The following is a 27,373-nucleotide window of genomic DNA, read 5'->3' on the forward strand; positions in this document are numbered from 1 at the left end:
GTGTGTGTGTGTGTGTGTGTGTGTGTGTGTGTGTGTGTGTGTGTGTGTGTGTGTGTGTGTGTGTGTGTGTGTGTGTGTGTGTGTGTGTGTGTGTGTGTGTGTCGATAGTGAATACGTGGTTATGGATGGTGACCGAAGGCAAGTGATGAAACTGCGCGTGTTCAGACGGGTGGGATAGATAGTTGGAAAGCCTGTACGTGGGCGTGGGTGGGGTACAGTGGCGTGGGCGTGGGTGGGGTACAGTGGCGTGGGCGTGGGTGGAGTACAGTGGCGTGGGCGTGGGTGGAGTGCAGTGGCGTGGGCGTGAGTGGAGTGCAGTGGCGTGGGCGTGAGTGGGGTACAGTGGCGTGGACGTGGGTGGGGTACAGTGGCGTGGGCGTGGGTGGAGTACAGTGGCGTGGGTGGAGTGCAGTGGCGTGGGCGTGAGTGGAGTGCAGTGGCGTGGGCGTGAGTGGGGTACGGTGGCGTGGGCGTGGGTGGGGGTACAGTGGCGTGGGCGTGGGTGGGGTTCAGTGGCGTGGGCGTGGGTGGGGTACAGTGGCGTGGGCGTGGGTGGAGTACAGTGGCGTGGGCGTGGGTGGGGTACAGTGGCGTGGGCGTGGGTGGAGTACAGTGGCGTGGGCGTGGGTGGGGTACAGTGGCGTGGGCATGGGTGGGGTACAGTGGCGTGGGCGTGGGTGGGGTACAGTGGCTAGTGCTTCACGTATAGAGTCCCATAGGGCCTCTGTGAGTTAGGAGAGGCACCTGAAGGGGGCCTCTGTGAGCTAGGAGAGGCACCTGAAGGGGGCCTCTGTGAGCTAGGAGAGGCACCTGAAGGGGGCCTCTGTGAGCTAGGAGAGGCACCTGAAGGGGGCCTCTGTGAGCTAGGAGGGGCACCTGAAGGGGGCCTCCGTGAGCTAGGAGAGGCACCTGAAGGGGGCCTCCGTGAGCTAGGAGGAGCACCTGAAGGGGGCCTCCGTGAGCTAGGAGAGGCACCTGAAGGGGGCCTCTGTGAGCTAGGAAGAGCACCTGAAGGGGGCCTCCGTGAGCTAGGAGAGGCACCTGAAGGGGGCCTCCGTGAGCTAGGAGGAGCACCTGAAGGGGGCCTCCGTGAGCTAGGAGAGGCACCTGAAGGGGGCCTCCGTGAGCTAGGAGAGGCACCTGAAGGGGGCCTCTGTGAGCTAGGAGAGGCACCTGAAGGGGGCCTCTGTGAGCTAGGAGAGGCACCTGAAGGGGGCCTCCATGAGCTAGGAGAGGCACCTGAAGGGGGCCTCTGTGAGCTAGGAGGGGCACCTGAAGGGGGCCTCCGTGAGCTAGGAGAGGCACCTGAAGGGGGCCTCCGTGAGCTAGGAGGAGCACCTGAAGGGGGCCTCCGTGAGCTAGGAGAGGCACCTGAAGGGGGCCTCCGTGAGCTAGGAGAGGCACCTGAAGGGGGCCTCTGTGAGCTAGGAGAGGCACTTGAAGGGGGCCTCTGTGAGCTAGGAGAGGCACCTGAAGGGGGCCTCCGTGAGCTAGGAGAGGCACCTGAAGGGGGCCTCCGTGAGCTAGGAGGGGCACCTGAAGGGGGCCTCTGTGAGCTAGGAGGGGCACCTGAAGGGCCCGTCCACATGTACCCCCCCCTCCCCCCACACACCTGCCTAATGAGGCTCTGGGCCCCATTAACTGCAGGAATGGCCAAGAGACGCTTCAGGAGAACGAGAAGGAAGAGCAGGAGAGAGAGAGAGAAGAGGAGGAGGATGAAAATGAGATAGAGAACGATGATAACTATGAAGAAGGTTAGCAAGAAAGGAGACACCAACTAGTTAACAAGAGGAGAGAGAGAGAGAGAGAGAGAGAGAGAGAGAGAGAGAGAGAGAGAGAGAGAGAGAGAGAGAGAGAGAGAGAGAGAGAGAGAGAGAGAGAGAGAGAGAGAGAGAGAGAGAGGAGGTAAGGTAAGGTCTGCATCAAGCCAATAGGATGAGTTGAATAAGCTGATGTAGTGAGTGGTATTGGAATTTATCGATGATCAGCGGAATGGATAATTTCCCTAATGTGGTGGTGGTGGGGGGGAGAGGGGGAATTGAGACGGGAGAGGGGGGATGGGAAGAGTAGGGGGGAACAGGTGGTGGGGAGAGGTAGGGGAGAAATAAATGAAAGTAGGTTAGAAGAACTGGAACGGAGGGAAGAGGGGATGGGGGGGGAACTGGAACGGAGGGAAGGGGGGTGGAGGGGGGGGGAGACACGATGTCCTGAAATAAGTTAGTGGAGAGGGATAGGAGAAAGTGGATAGGGTGGGAGGGAGGGGGGAAGGGAGAGATGTCTCGGTTACCCTGGGGGAGGAAATTGTCGATGTTAATTCATCTTCGACAGGGAAGTTCCAATTGCACAAATGGTTGGTAGGCGACGGGCAGGAAGTCGAGAGATGCCTAGGGAGGAGTGTGAGAGGGGTAGGGGGGGAGAGGGGCCGGGTGGGTGAGAGAGAGAGAGAGAGAGAGAGAGAGAGAGAGAGAGAGAGAGAGAGAGAGAGAGAGAGAGAGAGAGAGAGAGAGAGAGAGAGAGAGAGAGAGAGAGAGAGAGAGAGAGAGAGAGAGAGAGAGAGAGAGAGAGAGAGAGAGAGAGAGAGAGAGAGAGAGAAACGCTTAAAACGTGGGTGTTGAGAGAACAGAGAGGATAGAGGGGGGGAGGGAGAAGAGGCAAGGGAAAGGTGTTAATAGGGAAGAATAGCAAACAGGGAGAAGAGGGAAAGAGGAAAGGGGGGGGAGAAAGAAGAAGGTGAGAAGGAGAGGAGTTAGAGGAAGGGGAAAAGCGGAATTATGTCAAGCCCTCGGAAACATTACAACCATTGGTGTTCCATGCCCATCTTCGCTCACATTGAACACCCAAAGTTACGGTAAATTATCGCGAGAAAGCATTAAGCCAGTACGATTGTGTAGCACTACAAGAGGCAGCACTCTGGGATGGAACAGAGGGAAGATACGGCGCCTAATCACCATATCTAGGACGGGGGAATGTACAGTTAGGCGTAGGTTAGGTTCCGTTCGATTAGGTTAGGTGTTTAGGTTCTAATGACAACTATTTGCATTTGCTGTACGTGGGTGAAGCATTTCCTGAGGTGAGATTCGAGAAAAAGACGAGAGCCTTACAGAAAATTTCGACCGTCATCAGTTCTGAAAATGAGTTATTTTGTTATATATAAAATTTAAAGGATTTGACAGCTGGCTTAACGATCATTGGCTAATAGCTTATTGATGAGAGAATGAGTATATATATATATATATATATATATATATATATATATATATATATATATATATATATATATATATATATATATATATATATATATATATATATATATATATATATATATATATATATATATATATATATATATATATATAATAGTGTCCAGGGAGAATCTGCAAAGTCTTATCTGATTTGTTTTCTACCACAGACGTGGCCACACATTTACAATGCTAACCAGCATACACACACTTGCTGGTTAGCATGGTAAATGTGTGGCTACGTCTGTGGTAGAAAGATAATAATACAAAATATAGTCATGGAGTTCCTGATACCCAGTATCAACCACCACTCGTCAGTCCTGATATACCTGATCTGCTCCCTCGCCAGAGCCAAGATCCACAGTGCCATAGAGTGCACTATTAGTCCCCTGTAGGAATGCCTTCTCTCCGGATCTGTTACCATCCATCACTTGGTATTCTTATCATCTTCCGTCCCACTTCCTTGCACGACATATTGCATCCCCCCTATCTACTCCCCTCTACCCTTCCCCCCGCTCCCTCTCTCTCTCTCTCTCTCTCTCTCTCTCTCTCTCTCTCTCTCTCTCTCTCTCTCTCTCTCTCTCTCTCTCTCTCTCTCTCCCATCTCTGTCCTTCTATCTCCCAGGGTTGTGAGGGATAACAAGCAGAGAAGGATTGAGGAGGATAGCGAGACGACAGGGTTATATATAGACCAGAGAATGGGCCCATGTCTCTTTTGGGTCGATCATGCATTGCTCTTTGTAAAACTGGTGCGTTGTTGTTCCCAAGTTTTGAAGAGTTAGAGTTCATGTATGTCTGCGTGTGTGTGCGTTCTCACCTAGCTGTGCTTGCGGGGGTTGAGCTCTGGCTATTTGGTCCCGCCACTCATCTGTCAATCAACTGGTATACAGATTCCTGAGCCTACTACATTTGAAACTGTGGATGGAGTCAGCCTCCGCCACATCACTTCCTTATGCATTCCATCCGTTAACTACTCTGACACTGAAAAAGTTCTTTTTAACGTCCCTGTGGTTCATTTGGGTACTCCGTTTCCACCTGTGTCCCCTTCGCGTACCACCCGTGTAAACATTTTATCTTTATCTACCCTGTCAATTCCTCTGAGAATTTTGTAGGTAGTGATCATATCTCCCCGTACTCTTCTGTCTTCCAGTGTCGTGAGGTGCATTTCACGCAGCCTGTCCTCGTAACTCATGCCTCTTAGTTCTGGGACTAGCCTAGTGGCATACTTCTGAACTTTTCCAAGCTTTGCCTTGTACTTGACAAGATACGGGCTCCATGTTGGGGTCGCATACTCCAGGATTGGTCTTACATATGTGTATACAAGATTCTGAATGATTCCTTACACAGGTTCCTGAAGGCAGTTCTGAAGTTAGCCAGCCTCGCATATGCCGCAGATGTTATTCTCTTGATGTGGGCTTCAGGAGACAGGATTGGTGTGATATCAACTCCTAGATCTTTCTCTCTGTCCGTTTCATGATGGTCTTCATCTCCCATTCTGTATCCTGTGTCTGGCCTCCGGTTTCCACTGCCTAGTTTCATTTCCTTACACTTACTCGGGTTGAACATTAGTAGCCATTTGTTGGACCATTCATTCAATCTGTCTGTCATCTTGTAGCCTCATACTATCTTCCTCCGTCTTAATCCTCCTCATAATTTTTGCATCATTAGCAAACAATGAGAGGAAGGATTCTATACCCTCTGGTAGATCATTTACATATATCAGAAACAGTATAGGTCCAAGGACTGAACCCTGCGGGGCTCCACTGGTGACGTCTCGCCACTGTGAGACCTCACCCCTCACAGTGACTCGCTGTCTTCTGTTACTTAGGTACTCCCTTTTCTAACGGAGTACCTTCCCTTTCACTCCTTCCTGCATCTCCAGCTTTCGCACTAGTCTCTGGTGTGATACTGTGTCAAAGGCTTTCTGGCAATTCAAAAAGATGCAGTCTGCCCACCTTCTCTCTTTCTTGCCTGATTCTTGCTGCCAGATCGTAGAATTCAACAATGTGATCGTAGAACACAGAGTGTGTGTGTGTACATGTGCGTGTGCGTGCGCGTGTGCGTGTGCGTGCGCGTGTGCGTGTGTGTGTGTGTGGATTGTTGAAATTTGGCCATGTATTTTGCTCATGCATGTATCCGTGGTTCATAGTGGGCGTCAACCAGCGATAGTGTTGTTGTTGTTACGAGGTTGTGTGGGGGGTAGAGGTCTGGTGATGGCTTGTTGTGGGGTGGTTGGGGTTGTACGTGTCACGTACGGTTAGAGGAAGTTATGGTTGGTAGTATTTGTGTGGTTGGCCTATCTTCGTGTGTGTGGGTGGTGGTTGTAATGGTTGTAGGGACTGTGAATCGTAATAGGTCTGTCTGGAGAGTGATGGTGGTGACGGCTGTTGTTAGTGTATGGGGATGCTGGTGGTACAGGAGCGGCTGTTGCTGTACTGGGTACAGTGGCAGCACTGGCTGTAGTGAGTGCAGGAGGTACAGTAGCGTTTGTTATTGAGTTGAAGGCTTAGGGGGTAGAATAGCATTTGGGTCAAATGATCAACCTGATCAGCCAGGCTGTTGGACGTCAGGTTGCGAGCAGCCGCGTCCAACAGCCTGGTTGATCAGTCCAGCAACCAAGAGGCCTGGTCGACGACCGGTCCGCGGGGACGCTAAGCCCCGGAAGCACCTCAAGGTAACCTCAAGGTAAGGGTTACAACTATACAAAATATTAAATGTATTGCGCAGAATTTCACAAATTATGCAAAATTCCGCGCATTACACAAAATTCCACATATTATGCAGAATTCCACATATTACGAAAAATTCTCTATATTCCGTAAAAACGTAAGGAAAAAATATAGAAATACGTTACACGAGAGAGAAAAAATTATATCAACTGAATGTAAACACGAAAAACGGCAACAAATTTTTCTTTTTAGAATATATATATATAATTTAAATGCTTTTGTTAAATAGAAAACGACGTCGTTTCTGTAAATATTTAGTAATAAATTGTATGCTGGATTCAGAATATAGAGGAAGAGCGCGTTTTAAATACAGATATTTTAATACACAAATAAAATCCGGATATTCCACAGTGCAGTGTATTAGGCCTTTATTCAAGACGAGTTGTATATTTTTTCCACGTACTTTTTTCGGTAAACTGATAAAAAAGTATTATAGAGAAAACTATGGTCAAAACTTTTTTGAACGTATGGGAAATAAGTGAAGTTAGAGAGATATGGAGGGGAAGAGAGAGAGCGGGGTTGGGAGGGGAGGGGAGAGGGGGGGTAATATATGTGTACTCACCGAGTTGTGCTCACCTAGTTGTGCTTGCGGGGGTTGAGCTCTGGCTCTTTGGTCCCGCCTCTCAACCGTCAAAGGTTGTGTGTGTGTGTTTACTAGTTGTGTTTTTGCGGGGGTTGAGCTTTGCTCTTTCGGCCCGCCTCTCAACTGTCAATCAACTGTTTACTAACTACTTTTTTTTTTCCCACACCACACACACACACACACACACACACACACACACACACACCAGGAAGCAGCCCGTGACAGCTGACTAACTCCCAGGTACCTATTTACTGCTAGGTAACAGGGGCACTTAGGGTGAAAAAAACTTTGCCCATTTGTTTCTGCCTCGTGCGGGAATCGAACCCGCGCCACAGAATTACGAGTCCTGCGCGCTATCCACCAGGCTACGAGGCCCCTAGCCTAGCAGTATATAGGTACCTAGCAGTATATAGGTACCTGGGAGTTAGACAGGTGCTGGTTCCTGGGGATGTGTGTGTGTGTGTGTGTGTGTGTGTGTGTGTGTGTGTGTGTGTGTGTGTGTGTGTGTGTGTGTGTGTGTGTCTTACTATTTGTGTCTGCAGAATCGAACAATAAGTTCCTGGATCCCGCGTTTCTAACCAATCTATTTTTTTCTTTATTATATCAACAACACATATTTCTCTCTAACACACACACACACACACACACACACACACACACACACACACACACACACACACACACACACACACACACACACACACACACACACACACACACACACACACACCCACACACACACACACACATCCCCAGGAACCAGCACCTGTCTAACTCCCAGGTACCTATATACGGCTAGGTGAACAGGCCATCAGGGTGAATGAAACGCTGCCAATTTGTTTCCCCCTCCGGCGGGGATCGAACCCGGACCCTTTGGACTACGAATCCTGAGCGCTGTCCACTCAGCATTATATTATGTGTGAGTGTGTGTTTTCTGATTAGAGCAGTTCATCAGTGTTTTACTTTGTAAAAATCTCAAAATACTGAAAACTGAGAAGGAAGGGTTTGCCAAATCCAGGTGACAGTGTATAATAGTGAAATTACCAGTCACGAAGCAAGGAAACAGCTGTTAGAATTTGGATACTCCAAAGACAAGACAATATCCTTACATGAATTACTTCAAGGAGGAGTCGAAGCCCTGTCTTGGGAACATGGAAACCACTAATATTCTTGGAAGACAGCCAATGTTGTGCCAGAGAGGTGAGAGAGGAAGAGAAGTAGACAGAAGGCACTATATTGCAGACCAGTGTTTCGATCGTCCATCAAAAGTTAGAGAAACATCTTGGATTATGCAAAAAGATGAATCAGTATATAAGGGTAGTTAAGCGAGAGGTAGAATCACAGGAGTCAGAGTAAGGGAAGGGACTCAAGGGTAATACCTGTATTAGCAGGACTGTACATGGGTAGATCCTGGGATCCTACTTCAAATATATGTAAATGATCTCAAATAGGAAGCTTCACTATTATCTTTACCGATGAGTTGGAAATGAGGGGTTTTTCAAACTATTCCTTTGAAAAACAAACAAGGGTTAATTATAGATCTTCACAGACTAAGAAAAACTTACTTGACTGATCTAATAAATGTTTTCTAGATTTCAAGTTCAGCAATTGCAATACAAGGAAGATGAGGGCAGATGCCAAGGAGGCGGACACAAGGTACCAAAATTAAGTCGGCCAGAAGGAAGGACTTGAGGTGGACATCACCCCAAACCTGTCTCCTGATGCTTCAACCAATTATCTTGACCTTCATATGATAATTGGGCCAATCATAGAACTGCTTTCAGAACTACTGAATCTCTTCACCGTGTTATTATGAAAAATACAGCGTCATCGTACGATTCAGATCTCCCCAAGCACAAAACGACACGTGATTAGTTCCAGACATGAGAGATATGAGTTACGAGAAATTATTTACAATTAATTAAACGTCACGCTTCTGGATGAGACGAGGGAGGAGAAATGATCATCACTTACACAAGTGATTGAGTAGTCCAGACCAAACTGTTAGTTACAGATGGGGGCACGAACGAGGGGACACAGGCGGACACTAAGCAACCCATGAACCCAGTGGATATTCGACAGACATTTTTATTAATGCCAGAGCACAGGAAAAACGACAGTGAACCAGGGAGTGAAGGTGTTACGTAAACGCAGCTCTCACAACCACTCGTGATAGTCTCCAATAATAAGTCGCGTTTTTTACGTTATCGAACCTATGAAGAACAGCGGCTGCTCAAATATTCACCTTTTCCAGGCATCGAACTCGATAGGTTAGGCGGGTTGCTTGGGTTCCTACGTTTGTGATTCGGCTGAAAGGTTGATTTTTTTTTACGGAGTGACAAACCAAGGGAACGGGCTGCACAAACAACAAAGAGTATCAACCAAAACTAATCGATTGAAAGTTGAAAGGCAGGACCCATGAACTGAAGCTCGGCCCTCGTTAGCACAACACTGTGAGCACAATAACTAACATGAGGGGTAAAAAGCAGCGTTTTTTTTTATAGCGGTTACGCTTTCATTGGCCAAAAGTATCAATTATTAATTATTCAATGGTTGGGCGTATTTATGATTCATTGTGAGCCCCAGTGAATATATCAAATCCAGATATTAAGGCCCTGAGTGTGTGTGTGAACTCACCCTGCTGGGGTTGAGCTTTGGCTTTTTGGTCCCGCTTCTCAAATGTCAAAGATTTTTTTTACACACACGCACACCCCCAGGAAGCAGCCTGTGACAGCTGTCTAACTCACAGGTACCTATTTACTGCTAGGTAACAGGGGGGGAATCCAGGGTGAAAGAAACCCTGCCTATTTATCTCCGTCATCGCCTGGGATCGAGCCCCGGTCCCCAGGATTACGAGTCCAGAGCGCTGTCCACTCAGCTATCAGGCCCCCCCCCCCCCGCGCATATGTGTGTGTTACATTTGATATCCGCATATTTTTATGTGTTCTCACTTACATAATACTCACCTATATGTTCTTCCACAACAAACACCGGCTCCTGGGCCCGCCTCACAGGCGGGCCCAACCGTCTATTGTACTAGTTACGGAGATCTGTGCTTTAGACCATTCAACCCCCCATACCACTTTATAGAGTTACCCCTCAACGGACTCCACTTTAAGCACTTCCCACCTGTCCTCTTTTGTCTTAAACAAATGAACAATTATTTCTGAAATCAAATATGTGTATTGCTGGCTGATAAGATAAAATCATCATTCCGGCCGTCCATTCGAGTTGCCGCAGCGAACAGAAAATGTTCTACTAAGATACCCGAACTTAACCTAATCTAATCGAGCAACCAACGTATAGAAAATGGGAATATTTGTGAGCCGTGATAATGTATTGTATTTCATATTTTGTCCATTGAGAGATTTTGATGTCTGTTTTTTTTTATTTTGTCGAGTAAAGACAAAATTTGTAAAGAAATGTTGTCGTGTTGCCTGTAATTTCAGAAATTATCCTCAAATCACGCTATTGATATATGATCAATTACCTGAGTTTTTATTTAATATTGGCCTATTTTAGATGAGGATATTTCGTTAGTTTTGAGTCAGAAAATACAGAATGTATATTATAAGTGTTGAATAGATTGTATCTATCGATGCTTATACAAACAGTTATGGAACAAGTGATTAAAAGGAGATGTCGGCTTATTCAGCAACTCTGACTCAAAAAACATCACATATAAAAATGATGCTATAAATAAATAAATTTAGATATAAATTTAGATAAATTTAGATATAAATTTAGATAAATTTAGATATAAATTTAAAGTTCAACAATACAGCTGCTGATAAGCGCGTGTATGAAGTATACAACTTTCACTATTTGTATGTCGTGGCTAAAGCCCAAGTCCAAAGGTATTAAAGTTTAACATCTCCTGGTAATCTCCCGTATATCAGAGAATGTATTAAGAAATTCAGTTTTATTTATATTAAAAAACCCAGTCTTAAGTACCTACTATAAATAGGGAAGAAATTTTTGGGTAAAATTCTCTATGCAGAACAATACCCATTTATTTAAATATATTAAATTCATAGCTATGCACGATGTACTTAATAGAATTTAATACGCAAGGAAAGGAATTGAGGAAAATTGTACCTGGCGTTTATGAAGTGGAGTATGAGAGAGAGAGAGAGAGAGAGAGAGAGAGAGAGAGAGAGAGAGAGAGAGAGAGAGAGAGAGAGAGAGAGAGAGAGAGAGAGAGAGAGAGAGAGAGAGAGAGAGAGAGAGAGAGAGAGATAAAAGTAACAGGAGTTCAAGAGGTAAATTAGAGCACAAAACGCTAAGTAAATCCTAAACAAACCAGCTAAGCACCTCATCTAAGAATCTGTTTCCTTGTACGTTGATCCATTGTTAATAATAATGACCCAAAAAGTCGGGCTGGACAGAAAGACTCAATGTAAGAGAGTATAATGTTGAGCTAAAGAGGACTATAATAGGGATAGTCCCTATTATAGTCCCTATTATAGTCTATAGACTATAATAGAAAGATAGTCTTCCTCACCGCCCACGCCAGGCGGTGAGGAAGAGAGTATTTTGGTGGGTAACTCTTAAAAATTGCCCAACACTGATGTTGTTATTATTTTTTTAATTAGAAATCATGTAGAAAAATTTGACAAGAAATATTGCTGATTAAAAGAAGGTTGTCCAAGCCAAAGAAAACGGGAAGAGAGTGACTTCTGTTAGAAATTCGTGAAATAATTAGGAGGAAGTTGGGAAGTGGTATTCATACAAGTCTGAAGAGATTTTGCTACTCAGTTACGACTTATACGTAAAATTTGTTTTAGTAGAGAAAAATAGGAAGATTATGGGGGGGTGAAAGAGAGAAATTATGTTAAGTATGAATATACTTTTTTATAAAATAGTTTCAATTTTTTTTATTAGGACTTCTGAAATATATATATATATATATATATATATATATATATTTATATATATATATATATATATATATATATATATATATATATATATATATATATATATATATATATATATATTATTCAGAGAGGAAAAGTGTATATATTTTGTTGTCTGTCTATCCATTCTTTTCTTATTCACGATATTTCTTCTTTCATCTTTCATCCATTTTTTCATCCTCCTCGTCTTATCTTCCTTCTTTTGCTCGACTCTTCCTATCTGCCATTATCCTGTACACAGGTGTATCTTTTGTCTTGAAAAACAGTGTTTCTCCCTCTCCAAGAGGCAGCCGTGACTGTCCAACAAGTGGTCTCTTGTCTGTCTTTACCATGTCTTCATCCCTTCTTCCTCTTCGAACACCTTATTTCTGCTATTCCAGCTTCTTCTTTCTCTTTCCATCTCTCATTTCCAAATTCATTCCCATCTCTCGCTTATTTTTGTTGTTTTTTCCTTTAATTTCTGATTTATTTTAACTCTCTTTCCAGCTCCTCGTTTTTCGGTCATTCACTTGACCCAATATACCTTCCTTTCGCTGGCTTTTATAACTTGCTGTCCTTCTTGCCCTCTCTCCTTTTCTTTTACCTTTCCATCCTACTCTTCCTTCTTTTCCCTTCGTCTTTACCCCTCCCACGACTACTACTCGCTACTCACGCTACTAGCAGGTGAGGCGGAAGGGTTTGGGCCCGCGTAATGGAACGGAAATGCTGAGCTAATATGACCCAAGGTGGAGTCAGGCCTCCAGCTGAGAGAAAGAGGGGGAGAGAGAGAGAGAGAGAGAGAGAGAGAGAGAGAGAGAGAGAGAGAGAGAGAGAGAGAGAGAGAGAGAGAGAGAGAGAGAGAGAGAGAGAGAGAGAGAGAGAGAGAGAGAGAGAGAGAGAGAGAGAGAGAGAGAGAGAGAGAAAGAGAGAGAATAAAATCCTGTTATTTTGTTTTTAGGAGCGTTACAGCAAATTGTATTCAAATCCATAATTCTATGGTTTTGCAAAGGTCTGCAACCAATTTTTGTACAATTTTATAGTTATATATAATAACGTAACTTCTGAACGTGCTAACGATGGCGTAACTACTCGAGAGTTTTCTCTGACGACAAAAACGATGTCATTAAATTTTTTTCTGGCAACGAGTCGAATTTTTTAGTTTATTTTAAAGCAAAGAAAAACTCGCACATTATTAATCCCATATGAGGGACGAGTTTATTTTATAGCACTAAACGAAGTACTTATTTTTTTTTTTTTTGCATGGATAATCTATGAATTAATATGAGCATTTTGGCTTCCTTTAAAACTGACATGAATTGAGGTGAACATTTTAGCTTCACTACACTACATTACACACAGAAATCACAATAGCGTGATGCATCAAATGATCAAATCCACAAGGGGAGTGACGAGAGTTCGAACCCTCGTCACGGCCCTTGTGGATTTGTGGATTTTGGCTTCCTCTAAATCTGACATATGAGTTAATATGAGCATTTTGGCTTCCTTTAACACTGACACCATGAACGGGTCACATGGCTGCTGACTCTCCCATTGCACGCCTCTCCATTGAGAGACTCATCGTTGCAGTGCAAGCCTCGCATCTTGCACATCGCGGCGGCGTTCGATCCCGGATGGTCCACGCAACCCGTTCTCGCACTTTCTTATAGTCAATATTGAGTTATTTAATACGTGCATATGTGACATACTAAACATACTAGTTTACCTTGGAAAGCTTCATAGAAAACACCGACCTTTCCTAACCTTCTTAGAATGTTAAGATAAGCATCTTATTGCTTCTTAATTACAATTATTACTTAACCTATAACAGGTTAATAACCTATAATAGGTTAAGTAATAATTGTAATTACGAAGCAATAAGATGCTTATCTTAACATACTAAGAAGGGTAGGTAAGGTCGGTTTTTCTATGAAGCTTTTCAAGGTAAACTAGTATGTTTAATATGTCACATATGCACGTATTTAATAAGTCAATATTGACTATACGAAAGTGCGAGAACGGGTTGGGTCCACGTGTTGGGTCACCATTCCATTCCCTTCCCTACCCACCTCCCCCTCCCCATCTCGACCTCCTCGTCCACTCCCTGTTCCTAGTCCTCCCATCACTTACAAATGCCATGTTGCTATATTGACTTAGCGTTTCCACCTTATAATTACCTAGCATCTCCCACCGTAACTCTCACTAAACACGAAAACAAAAGCAACAGGACTACATGTTGTAAAAATGTATGTGTTTACAACATGTCTGTGTTTACAACATGTCTTTGTTTACAACATGTCTCCGTATATATATATCTTGAGCTTTAATCCCAACTTTCAGTCACTTGCAACTTGCACACCGTTGCAAGGGGGGGGGGTCATAATATAGGGAATCGTTACTAATAAAGAAAAGTCTAACTTTTTATATTTTTTATTTCAAAGTCTCTGGATAACAGGAACTTTTTTTGTCCTACTGTTGAAACTGAAAACGAGATAATGGATACTTTTTTCCTAGCAAATAATATTTTATATTAATAATAATAATAATAATAATAATAATAATAATAATAATAATAATAATAATGATAATGATAATGGTGAGTTCTGTTAGTGTACAAAGCATAGTGACCAGATGATGCTGAACCCCAGCATAACAGCCTCCGGCAGTTACGTAACGTATTTGATGTAATTATAACTTGAGCCTTTAAAGCACACTACCTGTGACTGAGCGCACACACACACACGAATGATATATATATATATATATATATATATATATATATATATATATATATATATATATATATATATATATATATATATATAATATGTATGTTGTACCTAGTAGCCAGAATGTCGTACTCGGTCTACTATGCAAGTCCCGATTTGCCCAATAAACCAAGTTATCCTGAATTTATATATTTTTCTCATTTTTTTCTTATGAAATGATAAATCTGGCTATTTCATTATGTATAAGTTTATTTAAATTTGAGTTAAAACTAACGTAGATATATGACCGAACCTAACCAACCCTACCTAACATATCTAAACCTAACCTAAACTAACACAACTACGTCAATAATTTATGTTCCTAATATAATAATAATAATTAAAATAAACTAATTGGAAACAATTTATTGACAAAAAATCACTCGGCCTATTAGGCAAATCGGGCCTTGCATAGTAGACCAAGAAATGCGTTCTGGCTACTAAGTACGACATATATATATATATATATATATATATATATATATATATATATATATATATATATATATATATATATATATATATATATATATATATATTGTGACGATAATCTCCTTCAAGAGATTGAGCCTGCTCTTCACTCCAAAAATACGTCGTTACAAATATATAAAACTACTATGGAAGAAATGTCCAACAACGACAACAACATCTCCAAGGTTTGCCAGAGCGCAAAACGTATGCAGCCAGGAACACCTGCTCCACCTCAAACCGCCAAACTACCTGTCTTGCCGCCTGCTCCTCGCTGATTGGCTGTGGGTCTAGCTGCAACTGGACTCCACCCACCATACTACTTGATGTCTGGGGCCGCCACGACCTCAGTCTTCAGAATATTCAGTGCTTTCATAAGGTTAACACGTCTTCTTGGTAGACTAAGCTGTGGCTTACGTGTACTAAGTGAAGTGATAGCTTGAAGCCAATATTCCGTCACCTTTTACTTGTTATTTGTTCACTTGTCTTAACGTAACTTTTCATTTTGTCATTTAATTATTCTTATTACTTTGATTGATTTTATTATACGAATTTGTATGTCCACTTTATTCATGTTTTGATTTCTTTAATGTAATTAAAATTTCATTGTTAAAATTTACTTGTGTTTTGTGTGTCTTCTCCTTACCTTACCACAGACGAAGTTCCAGATTTTCTATTTTTTTTTATTACTATGTGACGAGGCCATACCCCTAGCTTTGAACAGCCGAACACCAACGCGTTACCGTCACAATATATATATATATATATATATATATATATATATATATATATATATATATATATATATATATATATATATATATACATATATATATATATATATATATATATATATATATATATATATATATATATATATATATATAATTAGTACTGCATCTAAGAGTATTTTGTTGTTGTTAAACCACTTGAATCCCATTCTGTAAACCACTTTTGAATCCCAATCCCATTACTCAATAACGCACTATTGTAGAACCGACGTCTAACACCGTCAATGTAGGACTGACGAAAATGTTTGTGTGTTTATTAACATTGTAAAAGCACTTTGATCACACTCTGCGGTTAAGTGCTCAGTAACTCTCGATACACTACATGTTCTTAAGATATCTGGCCCTACTGAGGTAGGACAAAAAATGTCTATATCAATATTTGTATAGGCTTAAGGGTATAGAATGGTGTGCCATTGGCAAAATGGAGTAACTAAGTAATTTATTTGTATTTTTTAAAAACAATTTTTTTTTTATTGACCATAAGAAGTTTTAATACTGAATTTGTTCGACCGACGGACTCTATGAGCATTTAAATTTTTATTTTTTGTTTTAAGAGAACTTAAAACTTCCTTCTATAATCTTCTATATAAGGCTTCTTCTATAAAAGGCCAGTCTTCTATAATCAAGATAAACTGGGCAACGATACCCCAGCAGAGGTTAGACAAAACAAAAAAGAAAGGAAAATATTTACGTTTCGTGTGCATATATACAGGAGAGAGAGAGAGAGAGAGAGAGAGAGAGAGAGAGAGAGAGAGAGAGAGAATCCACATCGAGGGAGCTAAGACCGAGCGACCCGTGGCGCCTGAATCGATGCAACAAACTACATATTTTATTTAATATCATTATTGAGAGAGAGAACGATATCCAGAAACAAAAAGATTAGTAGAAATGAGGTAGAATGATCGAGGGAGGAAAGAATGAACTAAGAGAGAGAGAGAGAGAGAGAGAGAGAGAGAGAGAGAGAGAGAGAGAGAGAGAGAGAGAGAGAGAGAGAGAGAGAGGGAGAGAGGGAGAGAGAGAGAGAGAGAGAGAGAGAGAGAGAGAGAGAGAGAGAGAGAGAGAGAGAGGGAGAGAGGGAGAGAGGGAGGGAAGGGGGGAAGCAGCCGTGGGGCGCGGCAGGAGTGCATTAGGTAGCCGGAAGTGCAATAATGGTAACTAATAGACACGTGGCCGCTCCTCCACCCCCACCATTGCTCATACCCTGCCCTCTACCGACGACCGACTCACCTGTTCCCTCGCTCATACTCGCTGGGGTGCTGTCCACCCAGGGCCAGATTCACGAAAGCACCTTACGCAAACACTTATGAACCTGTACATCTTTTCTCAATCTTTGGCGGCTTTGTTTCCAATTATTAAACACTTAATGAGCTCAGAAGTACCAGGAGGCTGTTTATAACAGTAACAACAGTTGAATTGCAAGTTTTCATGCTTGTAAACTGTTTAATAAATATAATCAAAGCCGTCAAAGATTGAGGAAAGATGTACACGTTCGTAAGTGCTTGCGTAAGTGATTTCGTGAATCTGGCCCCCAGTCTCTAAGGTCTCACAACGCTTAAATCCCCCCCCCCCACACACACACAGCGTGTGTGGGGGAGCCTGAGGAGCCGGCGGCCGAGCGGACAGCACGCTGGGCACGTGATCCTGTGGTCCTGGGTTCGATCCCGGGCACCGGCGAGAAACTATGGGCAGAGTTTCTTTCACTTTATGCCCCTGTTACCTAGCAGTAAATAGGTACCTGGGAGTTAATCAGCTGTCACGGGCTGCTTCCTGGTGTGTGTGTGGGTGTGGTGTGGGGAAAAAAATAGTAGTAGTAGTTAGTAACAGTTGATTGACAATTGAGAGGCGAGCCGAAAGAGCAGAACTCAACCCCCGCAAGCACAACTAGGTGAATACACACACATACACACACACACACACACACACACACACACACACACACACACACACACACACACACACACACACACACACACACACACACATACCGAAAGGGGAATTATGAACAGATGAGAAGTTTCCTAAGTGAAATACCTTGGGACACAGACCTCAGAGACAAGTCTGTACAGGGTATGATGGACTATGTTACCCAAAAGTGTCAGGAGGCAGTAAACAGGTTCATCCCGGCCCAAAGGGAAAAATCCGAGAAGCAACAGAAGAATCCATGGTATAATAGGGCATGTATGGAAGCGAAGAAACTGAACAAAAAGGCGTGGAGGAACTTCCGGAATAACAGAACACCAGAAAGCAGAGAAAGATACCAGAGAACCAGGAATGAGTACGTCAGGGTGAGAAGAGAAGCAGAGAAAATTTTTGAAAATGATATAGCAAACAAAGCCAAGACCGAACCAAAGCTACTCCACAGTCACATCAGAAGGAAAACAACAGTGAAAGAACAGGTATTGAAACTTAGAACAGGCGAGGAAAGGTATACAGAGAATGACAGAGAGGTGTGTGAGGAACTCAACAAGAGGTTCCAGGAGGTCTTCACAATAGAACAAGGTGAGGTCACTGTGCTAGGAGAAAGGGAGGTAAACCAGGCGGCCTTGGAGGAGTTCGAAATTACGAGAGAGGAGGTCAAGAGACACCTGCTGGATCTGAATGTTAGAAAGGCTGTTGGTCCAGATGGGATCTCACCATGGGTACTGAAAGAGTGTGCAGAGGCACTTTGCCTGCCACTCTCCATAGTGTATAGTAAGTCACTAGAGACGGGAGACCTACCAGAAATATGGAAGACGGCGAATGTGGTCCCAATATACAAAACGGGCGACAGACAAGAGGCACTGAACTACAGGCCAGTGTCCTTGACTTGTATACCATGCAAGGTGATGGAGAAGATCGTGAGAAAAAACCTGGTAACACATCTGGAGAGAAGGGACTTCGTGACAAATCGCCAACATGGATTCAGGGAAGGTAAATCTTGCCTTACAGGCTTGATAGAATTCTACGATTAGGTGACACAGATTAAGCAAGAAAGAGAGGGCTGGGCGGACTGCATTTTCTTGGATTGTCGGAAAGCCTTTGACACAGTACCGCATAAGAGGCTGGTACATAAGCTGGAGAGACAGGCAGGTGTAGCTGGTAAGGTGCTCCAGTGGATAAGGGAGTATCTAAGCAATAGGAAGCAGAGAGTTACGGTGAGGGGTGAGACCTCCGATTGGCGTGAAGTCACCAGTGGAGTCCCACAGGGCTCTGTACTCGGTCCTATCTTGTTTCTGATATATGTAAATGATCTCCCGGAGGGTATCGATTCATTTCTCTCAATGTTTGCGGACGATGCTAAAATTATGAGAAGGATTAAAACAGAAGAGGACTGTTTGAGGCTTCAAGAAGACCTAGACAAGCTGAAGGAATGGTCGAACAAATGGTTGTTAGAGTTTAACCCAACCAAATGTAATGTAATGAAGATAGGTGTAGGGAGCAGGAGGCCAGATACAAGGTATCATCTGGGAGAGGAAATTCTTCAGGAGTCAGAGAAGGAAAAAGACTTGGGGGGTTGATATCACGCCAGACCTGTCTCCTGCAGCACATATCAAGCGGATAACATCAGCGGCATATGCCAGGCTGGCCAACATACGAACGGCATTCAGAAACTTGTGTAAAGAATCATTCAGAACTTTGTATACCACATATGTCAGGCCAATCCTGGAGTATGCAGCCCCAGCATGGAGTCCATATCTAGTCAAGGATAAGACTAAACTGGAAAAGGTTCAAAGGTTTGCCACCAGACTAGTACCCGAGCTGAGAGGTAAGAGCTACGAGGAGAGACTCCGGGAATTAAACCTCACTTCGCTGGAAGACAGAAGAGTTAGGGGGACATGATCACCACATTCAAGATTCTGAAGGGGATTGATAGGGTAGATAAAGACAGTCTATTTAACACAAGGGGAACACGCACAAGGGGACACAGGTGGAAACTGAGTGCCCAAATGAGCCACAGAGATATTAGAAAGAACTTTTTTAGTGTCAGAGTGGTTGACAAATGGAATGCATTAGGAAGTGATGTGGTGGAGGCTGACTCCATACACAGTTTCAAGTGTAGATATGACAGAGCCCGATAGGCTCATGAATCTGTACACCTGTTGATTGACGGTTGAGAGGCGGGACCAAAGAGCCAGAGCTCAACCCCCGCAAACACAACTAGGTGAGTACAACTAGGTGAGTACACACACACACACACACACACACACACACACACACACAGGAACCTGTGTAAGGAATCATTCAAAATCTTGTACACCACATATGTAAGACCAATCCTGGAGTATGCGGCCCCAGCATGGAGCCCGTACCTTGTCAAGCACAAGACGAAGCTGGAAAAAGTCCAAAGGTATGCCACTAGACTAGTCCCAGAACTAAGAGGCATGAGTTACGAGGAAAGGCTGCGGGAAATGCACCTTACGACACTGGAAGAGAGAAGAGTAAGGGGAGACATGATCACAACCTACAAAATCCTCAGAGGAATCGACCGGGTAAACAAGGATAAACTATTCAACACTGGTGGGACGCGAACAAGGAGACACAGGTGGAAACTGAGTACCCACATGAGCCACAGAGACGTTAGAAGGAACTTTTTCAGTGTCAGAGTAGTTAACGGATGGAATGCATTAGGCAGTGATGTGGTGGAGGCTGACTCCATACACAGTTTCAAATGTAGATATGATAGAACCCAGTAGGCTCAGGAATCTGTACACCAGTTGATTGACAGTTGAGAGGCGGGACCAAAGAGCCAAAGCTCAACCCCCGCAAGCACAAATAGGTGAGTACAAATAGGTGAGTACACACACGCACGCACGCACGTATAGCGGCCCTAGCTCGTGCATGCGTCCGTTCCGCTTTATTGCATGCAAGGATGTCTCGCCTACTGGGGACTGGATGCTGGACAGGAATACTTCTCCAATGATTGGGTTCAGTTGTTTTTAGTTAATTAGACACGAAGACACTCATTTGACGCGCGCACAGACAGACACACACACACACACACACACACACACACACACACACACACACACACACACACACACACACACACACACACACATACACACACACACACACACACACACACACACACACACACACATACACACACACACACACACACACACACACACACACACACACACACACATACACACACACACACACACACACACACACACATACACACATACACACACATACACACACACACACACACACACACACACACACACACACACACATACACACATACACACACATACACACACACACACACACACACACACACACACACACACACACACACACACACACACACACACACACACACACACATACACACATACACACACATACACACACACACACATACACACACACATACACACACACACACACACACACACACACACACACACACACACACACACACACACACACACTTGTTTCACTTAGACACGATAAAGGTCGTTGCACCAGGAATAAGATCACCGTGGATATTAAAAGGATACTGAATGCAAGACCACGCAAGACCATGTAAAAGGTCAATGTAGGCTAGTTGAACAAGTAACAAGCTGGACCTTTATAATTAAATCCGAACATGGATTTATAAACGATCCATCCTGCATAATAGACCTGATAGAATTCTTTGACACAGCAATGGGAGATATATCTCCAAGAGGCGATAGACTCTATCCATGTTTCCTATCGGTGTGAACATCATGAAACAGCACACACGCGCCTGAATACTGCAAGAGATTAAACGAGGCGTACTCGCGTCTACTTGAAGCCAGCATCCCCAAGAACCCATCACCTTCAGGAACCCATCACCATCAGGGACCCATCACCTTCAGAAGGGGTAGTTGGTGCCACAGAGTTAACTCCCTTTCTCAGCAGTTAAATTGAACTGGCACAGGTCCAGCTTCTGTGAATTGCATATGCGAGCTTTGTTCTGATGTTCATCGTATGCTTGGAGTTGGTCTTAGAGAGTGTGTGTGTGTGTGTGTGTGTGTGTGTGTGTGTGTGTGTGTGTGTGTGTGTGTGTGTGTGTGTGTACTCACCTAGTACTCACCTAGTTGTGTTTGCGGGGGTTGAGCTCTGGCTCTTTGGTCCCGCCTCTCAACCGTCAATCAACAGGTGTACAGATTCCTGAGCCTATTGGGCTCTATCATATCTACACTTGTGTGTGTTTGTGTGCGTGTGTGTTTGTGTGTGTGTGTGTGTGTCAGGCTGCTTTGTTGTGTGTGGCCCCTGTTTTGAGTGTTTGGATTCCTTGTTTTGTTTGCTTGGCTTCTATGTTATCTTGGTTATCTTGAGATGATTTCGGGGCTTTAGTGTCCCGCGGCCCGATCCTTGACCAGGCCTCCACCTCAGGAAGCAGCCCGTGACAGTTGACTAACTCCCAGGTACCTATTTACTGCTAGATAACAGGGGCATCTGTGTGAAAGAAACTCTGCCCATCGTTTCTCGCCGGCGCCCGGGATCGAACCCGGGACCACAAGATCACGTTGTTGTTGTGTACCATGGCCTTTATGTGTTTAAATAGCTCCTGTTTTTTGCATTCTTTCTGTATTCTGTATATAAATATTCTGGGGTAGTGTTTTGTAATGTATGGCTCCTGTGTTGTGTTGCATGGCTCCTGTGTTGTGTTGTATGGCTCCTGTGTTGTATGGCTCCTGTGTTGTATGGCTCCTGTGTTGTATGGCTCCTGTGTTGTATGGCTCCTGTGTTGTGTTGTATGGCTCCTATGTTGTATGGCTCCTGTGTTGTGTTGTATGACTCCTGTGTTGTGATGTATGGCTCCTGTGTTGTGTTGTATGGCTCCTGTGTTGTGATGTATGGCTCCTGTCTTGTGTTGTATGGCTCCTGTCTTGTGTTGTATGGCTCCTGTGTGGTGTTGTATGGCTCCTGTGTTGTGATGTATGGCTCCTGTGTTGTGATGTATGGCTCCTGTGTTGTGATGTATGGCTCCTGTGTTGTGATGTATGGCTCCTGTCTTGTGTTGTATGGCTCCTGTGTGGTGTTGTATGGCTCCTGTGTTGTGATGTATGGCTCCTGTGTTGTATGGCTCATATGTTGTGTTGTATGGCTCATATGTTGTATGTCCGTCTCTTGTGTCTGCGTGGCTCAAAGGATTATGTATATGGCTTTACTCAAGGTCAGGTTGATGAGTGATGTGTGGACTCGATGCATTGAACCTACACGTGTGTATGATATTGATGCTGTGGCCGATGATGTTGATGATAATAATGGAATGATAGCTAGCAAAGCAGTCAACCAGAACACTACATGCCACCAACATCAGACCCACCCTTGAGCTTGCATCTCCGGCTTGGAATGCCCATCTAATGAAGAGCAAACTAGGAAATGTTGATAGAGAAATGTTAGGAAGTTTACGCTGAAGGGACTCAACTACAACGATTGTCTGAGAGTGAAACAACAACAACAACAACACGCGGGAAACCGGAAACAGGGGAGCAATGATCGCGACATATTTGGTAGGTAGAGGTGCTGACAATGTGATCCCAAGTTAGATGCTTAGTGAAATAAGAGATAGGACTAAAGGCCAAGAATTTGAAACTAGATTAGACGAGCCATAGAGATACAAAGAAGCATTCCGGTGCTTTTACGACCAAAGATCTCATTCACTCCCCCCCAAAAAAAAAATCTACCACTTAGGGTTATTCATGCCCGTGCCACCTCTTTGGTGGCATAGTCTCCATCAATCAATCACTCCCGTGCAAGCGTAGTGAAATTTGAACTCGGTGGGATGAACTAAAATGTCCGGTCGTTGTGTTTAACTTTTCTCTGTTACATCAATGTTAAGAAATGGTTAGAAATAGGAAGGGTTTAAGTCGTTGGAACATGCGAGTGAAAGGCGGAGTCCAGGAGCTGCAACCAGTTATCGGTGGGAAATCGACGCACGCGCGCACAAACATGAACAACAAACCTTTCCACTCTATATAAAAGCCTCTATAGGTCTGGGCCGTAATTGTGGACCTCTCAAACAAAATAGAAGAGGCGAGCGCACGTAAAAAGACGTCCTTTCTCCCCGCCTCATTAACGAGTAATAAGGGCGTACTTGAGCCTACCTCCACAGCCCAAAGGTATAGAGCAAGGAACAGATAATGACTAAGGCCGCCTGATGACTCCCAGTGATCCCTAGTTTGGCTGGGATCATTTCATGTTTTTTTTTTAGAATTACACGCACACACACCCCACACACACACACACACACACACACACACACACACACACACACACACACACACACACACACACACACACCAAAGAGCCAAAGCTCAACCCCCGCAACACAAATAGGTGAGTACACACACACACACACACACACACACACACACACACACACACACACACACACACACACACACACACACACACACACACACACACAAAGCAAAGGACCCAAAGAGCATGAATAAAATTTAATGAGCAGTGCGCCCACAATGGAACGCCCACACACACGTATTACAGGTGTGTGTTCGCCTGAATAACGTTTCGGTCGGGGTTTAAGGGACGATGGGGATAGTTGACGGGTGGCATGTTGACGGCCAGGAGGGAAGGACTGGGATTAGACGGACAGCCAGGACAGGTGAACGTACAGCTCACCCCCCACATGATCGACGCCGCCAGAAATATCACGAAGCAGCAGCTCTTTGAAAACCTATTCGTTTGCCTTGTTCGGGTAGAATGTAGACTCAGTAGTCGCTTCTGTATATATTTATTGACTGAGATAGCAAGGTAAATATCTGCCTAGCCGAGGTCCTTCTACTCTGAGTCTGTGAGGATAACTGAGGCTGCTGGGAGCATGCTTGATGCTCCTCTGTCTGGCATGACGTCAGAGGCCTACTTGCCTGTGATTGGTTACATTTCAACTGACAGAATTTGAGTATAACACCGCTCGGACACGCTACCAAGTCGACGTCCCTTGTCGATAAGCTCTGGCTAGCTATATTGTTACAATGATACTGAAAGGACCTCGGTGGCATACAATAATGGCTTACATGTGAAATTTGCATAATAAAACATTGAAAGAAGATCAGGTGTGCGTAATACAAACAACTCGGCATATATGCACCAAAAAAAAATTCATCATAATAGGTGAAAATCATGGTAACAATGCTTTGATTAAATCAGAGTATTAAGAACATGTGTATGTCTACTGATCAGATATGAACAATACAACCCAAGGTATTGCCTAAACAAAATTATTAACATGTGTCAATGGCATGTGCTTGAAAACCATACAAAATTAAACAATTATTACATTAATAGAACAAAGTTCTGACCTAACAACCACAATTGAATTTCAAGATAGATAATTTTTTTTTTTTCTCTTTTTTTTTTTTTTTCGAAATATACAATATATTTACAAGACCAATGTACAATATATATAATGTGCAATATATTTACAAGCATATACAAGACCTGGATCAAGAAGACTAACATCTGCGTGATAGCAGTCAGGATTCACTAGCCACAATGTGGTTGCTAGAACAATAATAACTCTTATGACAAGCACTGTAAAAATACAAATGGTAGTAGACTTGACAATGGCATCTAATTCATAACAAAATAAAGTTGAGAAAAACTATACATTATATATAATGGTAATAATAAGACACATGTGGTAGAAATACTGCAAATTATTTTTTTTTTCAAAACAAACAGAATAACTGCAGAGTGCAATCAATTATAAATTCTGCGGATATCTACACCTAGCTCATCCAGAGCACTATACAACTCTGGCTCTGACTGAAGGTCCGGAACAGATGAAACTTCATGTGACAAACTATCATCTTGAGAGATATCCTCGTTAACATCTAGCCAATGGACGTGTGGTGAGTGCACGGTTGAAACGAGAGGTCTAGATCTAAGATTATAATTGCTAGTATGGGGTTGCTGAACATCCAGTGGTCTGTCAACCACAGGAGGTGGTGTCCGAGTAGGAGTATCTGTCTGGGTAAGTTCATTGTCATCTTCCTCATCAGTCTCGTCAACAGTCATTTTAGCTAACTTCATGTGGTCTAAATGATCATTTATATACTCTCCTGTTAACAAGTTCTTAAGTCTGTATTTGTTACCTTTAATAAGCTCGATTACCTTATATGGACCCAAAAATTTCTTAGTTAACTTGTACATAGGACCAGACCTGTGTTGGTTAAGTATCATTACTACAGATCCAATAGTTATTTTATTGGGTTTAGCTCGTGCATTCCTTGCTAGAGTGAACTCGGCTGTTGCTTTGGACAGTTGTTCTCGTATTTTCTTGAATACTAATTGCATTTGTCTACGCTTCACTTGAACAAAATCATCTACGTTATATAAGGGAGTAGGAGATACGTTAATCAATTCATTAGGGAGGATCTTATCTGTACCATAAAGAATAGCGTGAGGTGTGTCACCAGTAGAAACATTAATTGAAGAATTTATAGCACACTGAATTAAGGGTATAAAATCATCCCAATTGTTGTTATCAAAATTCAACGTGACTCTCAAGGCATCTAACACTTTCCTGTTAGTACGTTCAGCTAGTCCATTACTTGCCGGATGATAAGGCATGATGCTACATTTTTTGATGTTATATAAATCACACAAGCTAGTTAGAATACTATTACTGAATTCCGGACCATTATCTGAAAGGATTACTTTAGGCATACTATATCTACAAATTATTTGGTCATGGAATGCGCTGGCTATGGTTTCTGCTGTTTTGTTCGGGATAGGAACTAGTTTGCAAAACCGTGAAAAATTATCGACCATTACAAGCAAATGTTTGTTCCCTTTCTCTGTTTCCGCAAAATTTGTCAATAAATCCATCGATATTCGTTCCCAAGGAGCTTTAGTTGCTGGGTACACCTGAATTGGATTAGGTCCTGAAACATGTCCCTTGTGCTGTAAACAAGTTAAACATCTGTCAACATAATGAGCAATCTCCTTAGCCATTTTTGGCCAAAAATATTTCAATCGACCTTGTTGGAGTGTACGATCCTTTCCTGGATGTGCACTTGCAGGAGCATCATGGATAATTTTTAACACAATTGGTACCAAGACAGCTGGAACAACTAACTGACAACATTTCCTCGAGGCTGTCCCTAGCTTTACTACTCTACACAGTAAATTGTCCAACATAACTAGTTCTTTCAATGGTACTGGTGGTTTATGAATCGGGCGAGTGTCTTGCTTAGTCAAAAATTTAATGACGGGTGCCCATATGGGGTCTTGTCTTTGTTCCGTTTCTACTACTGTAGCATCTAATGCTGGGTAATTTAACTGAATCGCAGCTACGTGTCGAGAAAACGCATCGGCTACAACATTTTGCTTTCCTGGAATATCCAAATGTGGGATTGAATTCTTGAATTGTGAGCAAATATCTAGCAAACTTTCCAACTGGATTCTTATTTTTGAACAAGGGAATTAATGGTTGGTGATCTGTAAGAACATGAACTGGGTAATTATAAATTGTATCCTTGAAATGTTTAAGTGCCCAAACAACTGCCAAGGCTTCTCGTTCTGTTGCACTATAATTTTTCTCTTCTTTGGATAATGTGCGGCTAGCATAAGCTATTGCGTGATCTCTGTGACCTTCTGTTTGAAGTAATGCAGCACCTAGACCTATGTCACTAGCATCTGTAACCAACGTAAAAGGTTTAGAAAAATCTGGGTACCTAAGGACAGGTGACGAAATCAAGGCTGACTTGAGTTTTTTGAATGATTGATCCTGGGCCTCTCCCCAAACAAAGGGTTCATCTTTTCTTTGCAACTTGTAAAGCGGAGCGGCTATAATAGAGAATCCAGCAATAAATGAACGATAAAATCCTACAAGACCTGTGAACTGTCTTACGGCTTCTGCGGTACGAGGTGTTGGAAAATCACGGGCAGCAATAATTTTTGAT

The 27,373-nt window shown here is 43.3% G+C and overlaps 1 protein-coding gene across 1 annotated transcript in view; it reads left to right on the forward strand.

Annotated features, from left to right (window-relative positions):
- Window positions 1-125: 125 nt before the first annotated feature.
- The window catches only part of LOC138365285 (S-antigen protein-like), a 35,461-nt gene continuing 8,213 nt past the window's right edge, over window positions 126-27,373 (forward strand). Inside the window, exons 1-2 of the mRNA XM_069325566.1 lie at window positions 126-138; window positions 736-1,551. Coding sequence (XP_069181667.1) covers window positions 126-138; window positions 736-1,551 — 829 coding nt within the window. The remainder of the gene's footprint in view (window positions 139-735; window positions 1,552-27,373) is intronic.

This window comes from Procambarus clarkii, chromosome 16 (assembly GCF_040958095.1).
Source record: "Procambarus clarkii isolate CNS0578487 chromosome 16, FALCON_Pclarkii_2.0, whole genome shotgun sequence".
Taxonomy (NCBI): domain Eukaryota; kingdom Metazoa; phylum Arthropoda; class Malacostraca; order Decapoda; family Cambaridae; genus Procambarus; species Procambarus clarkii.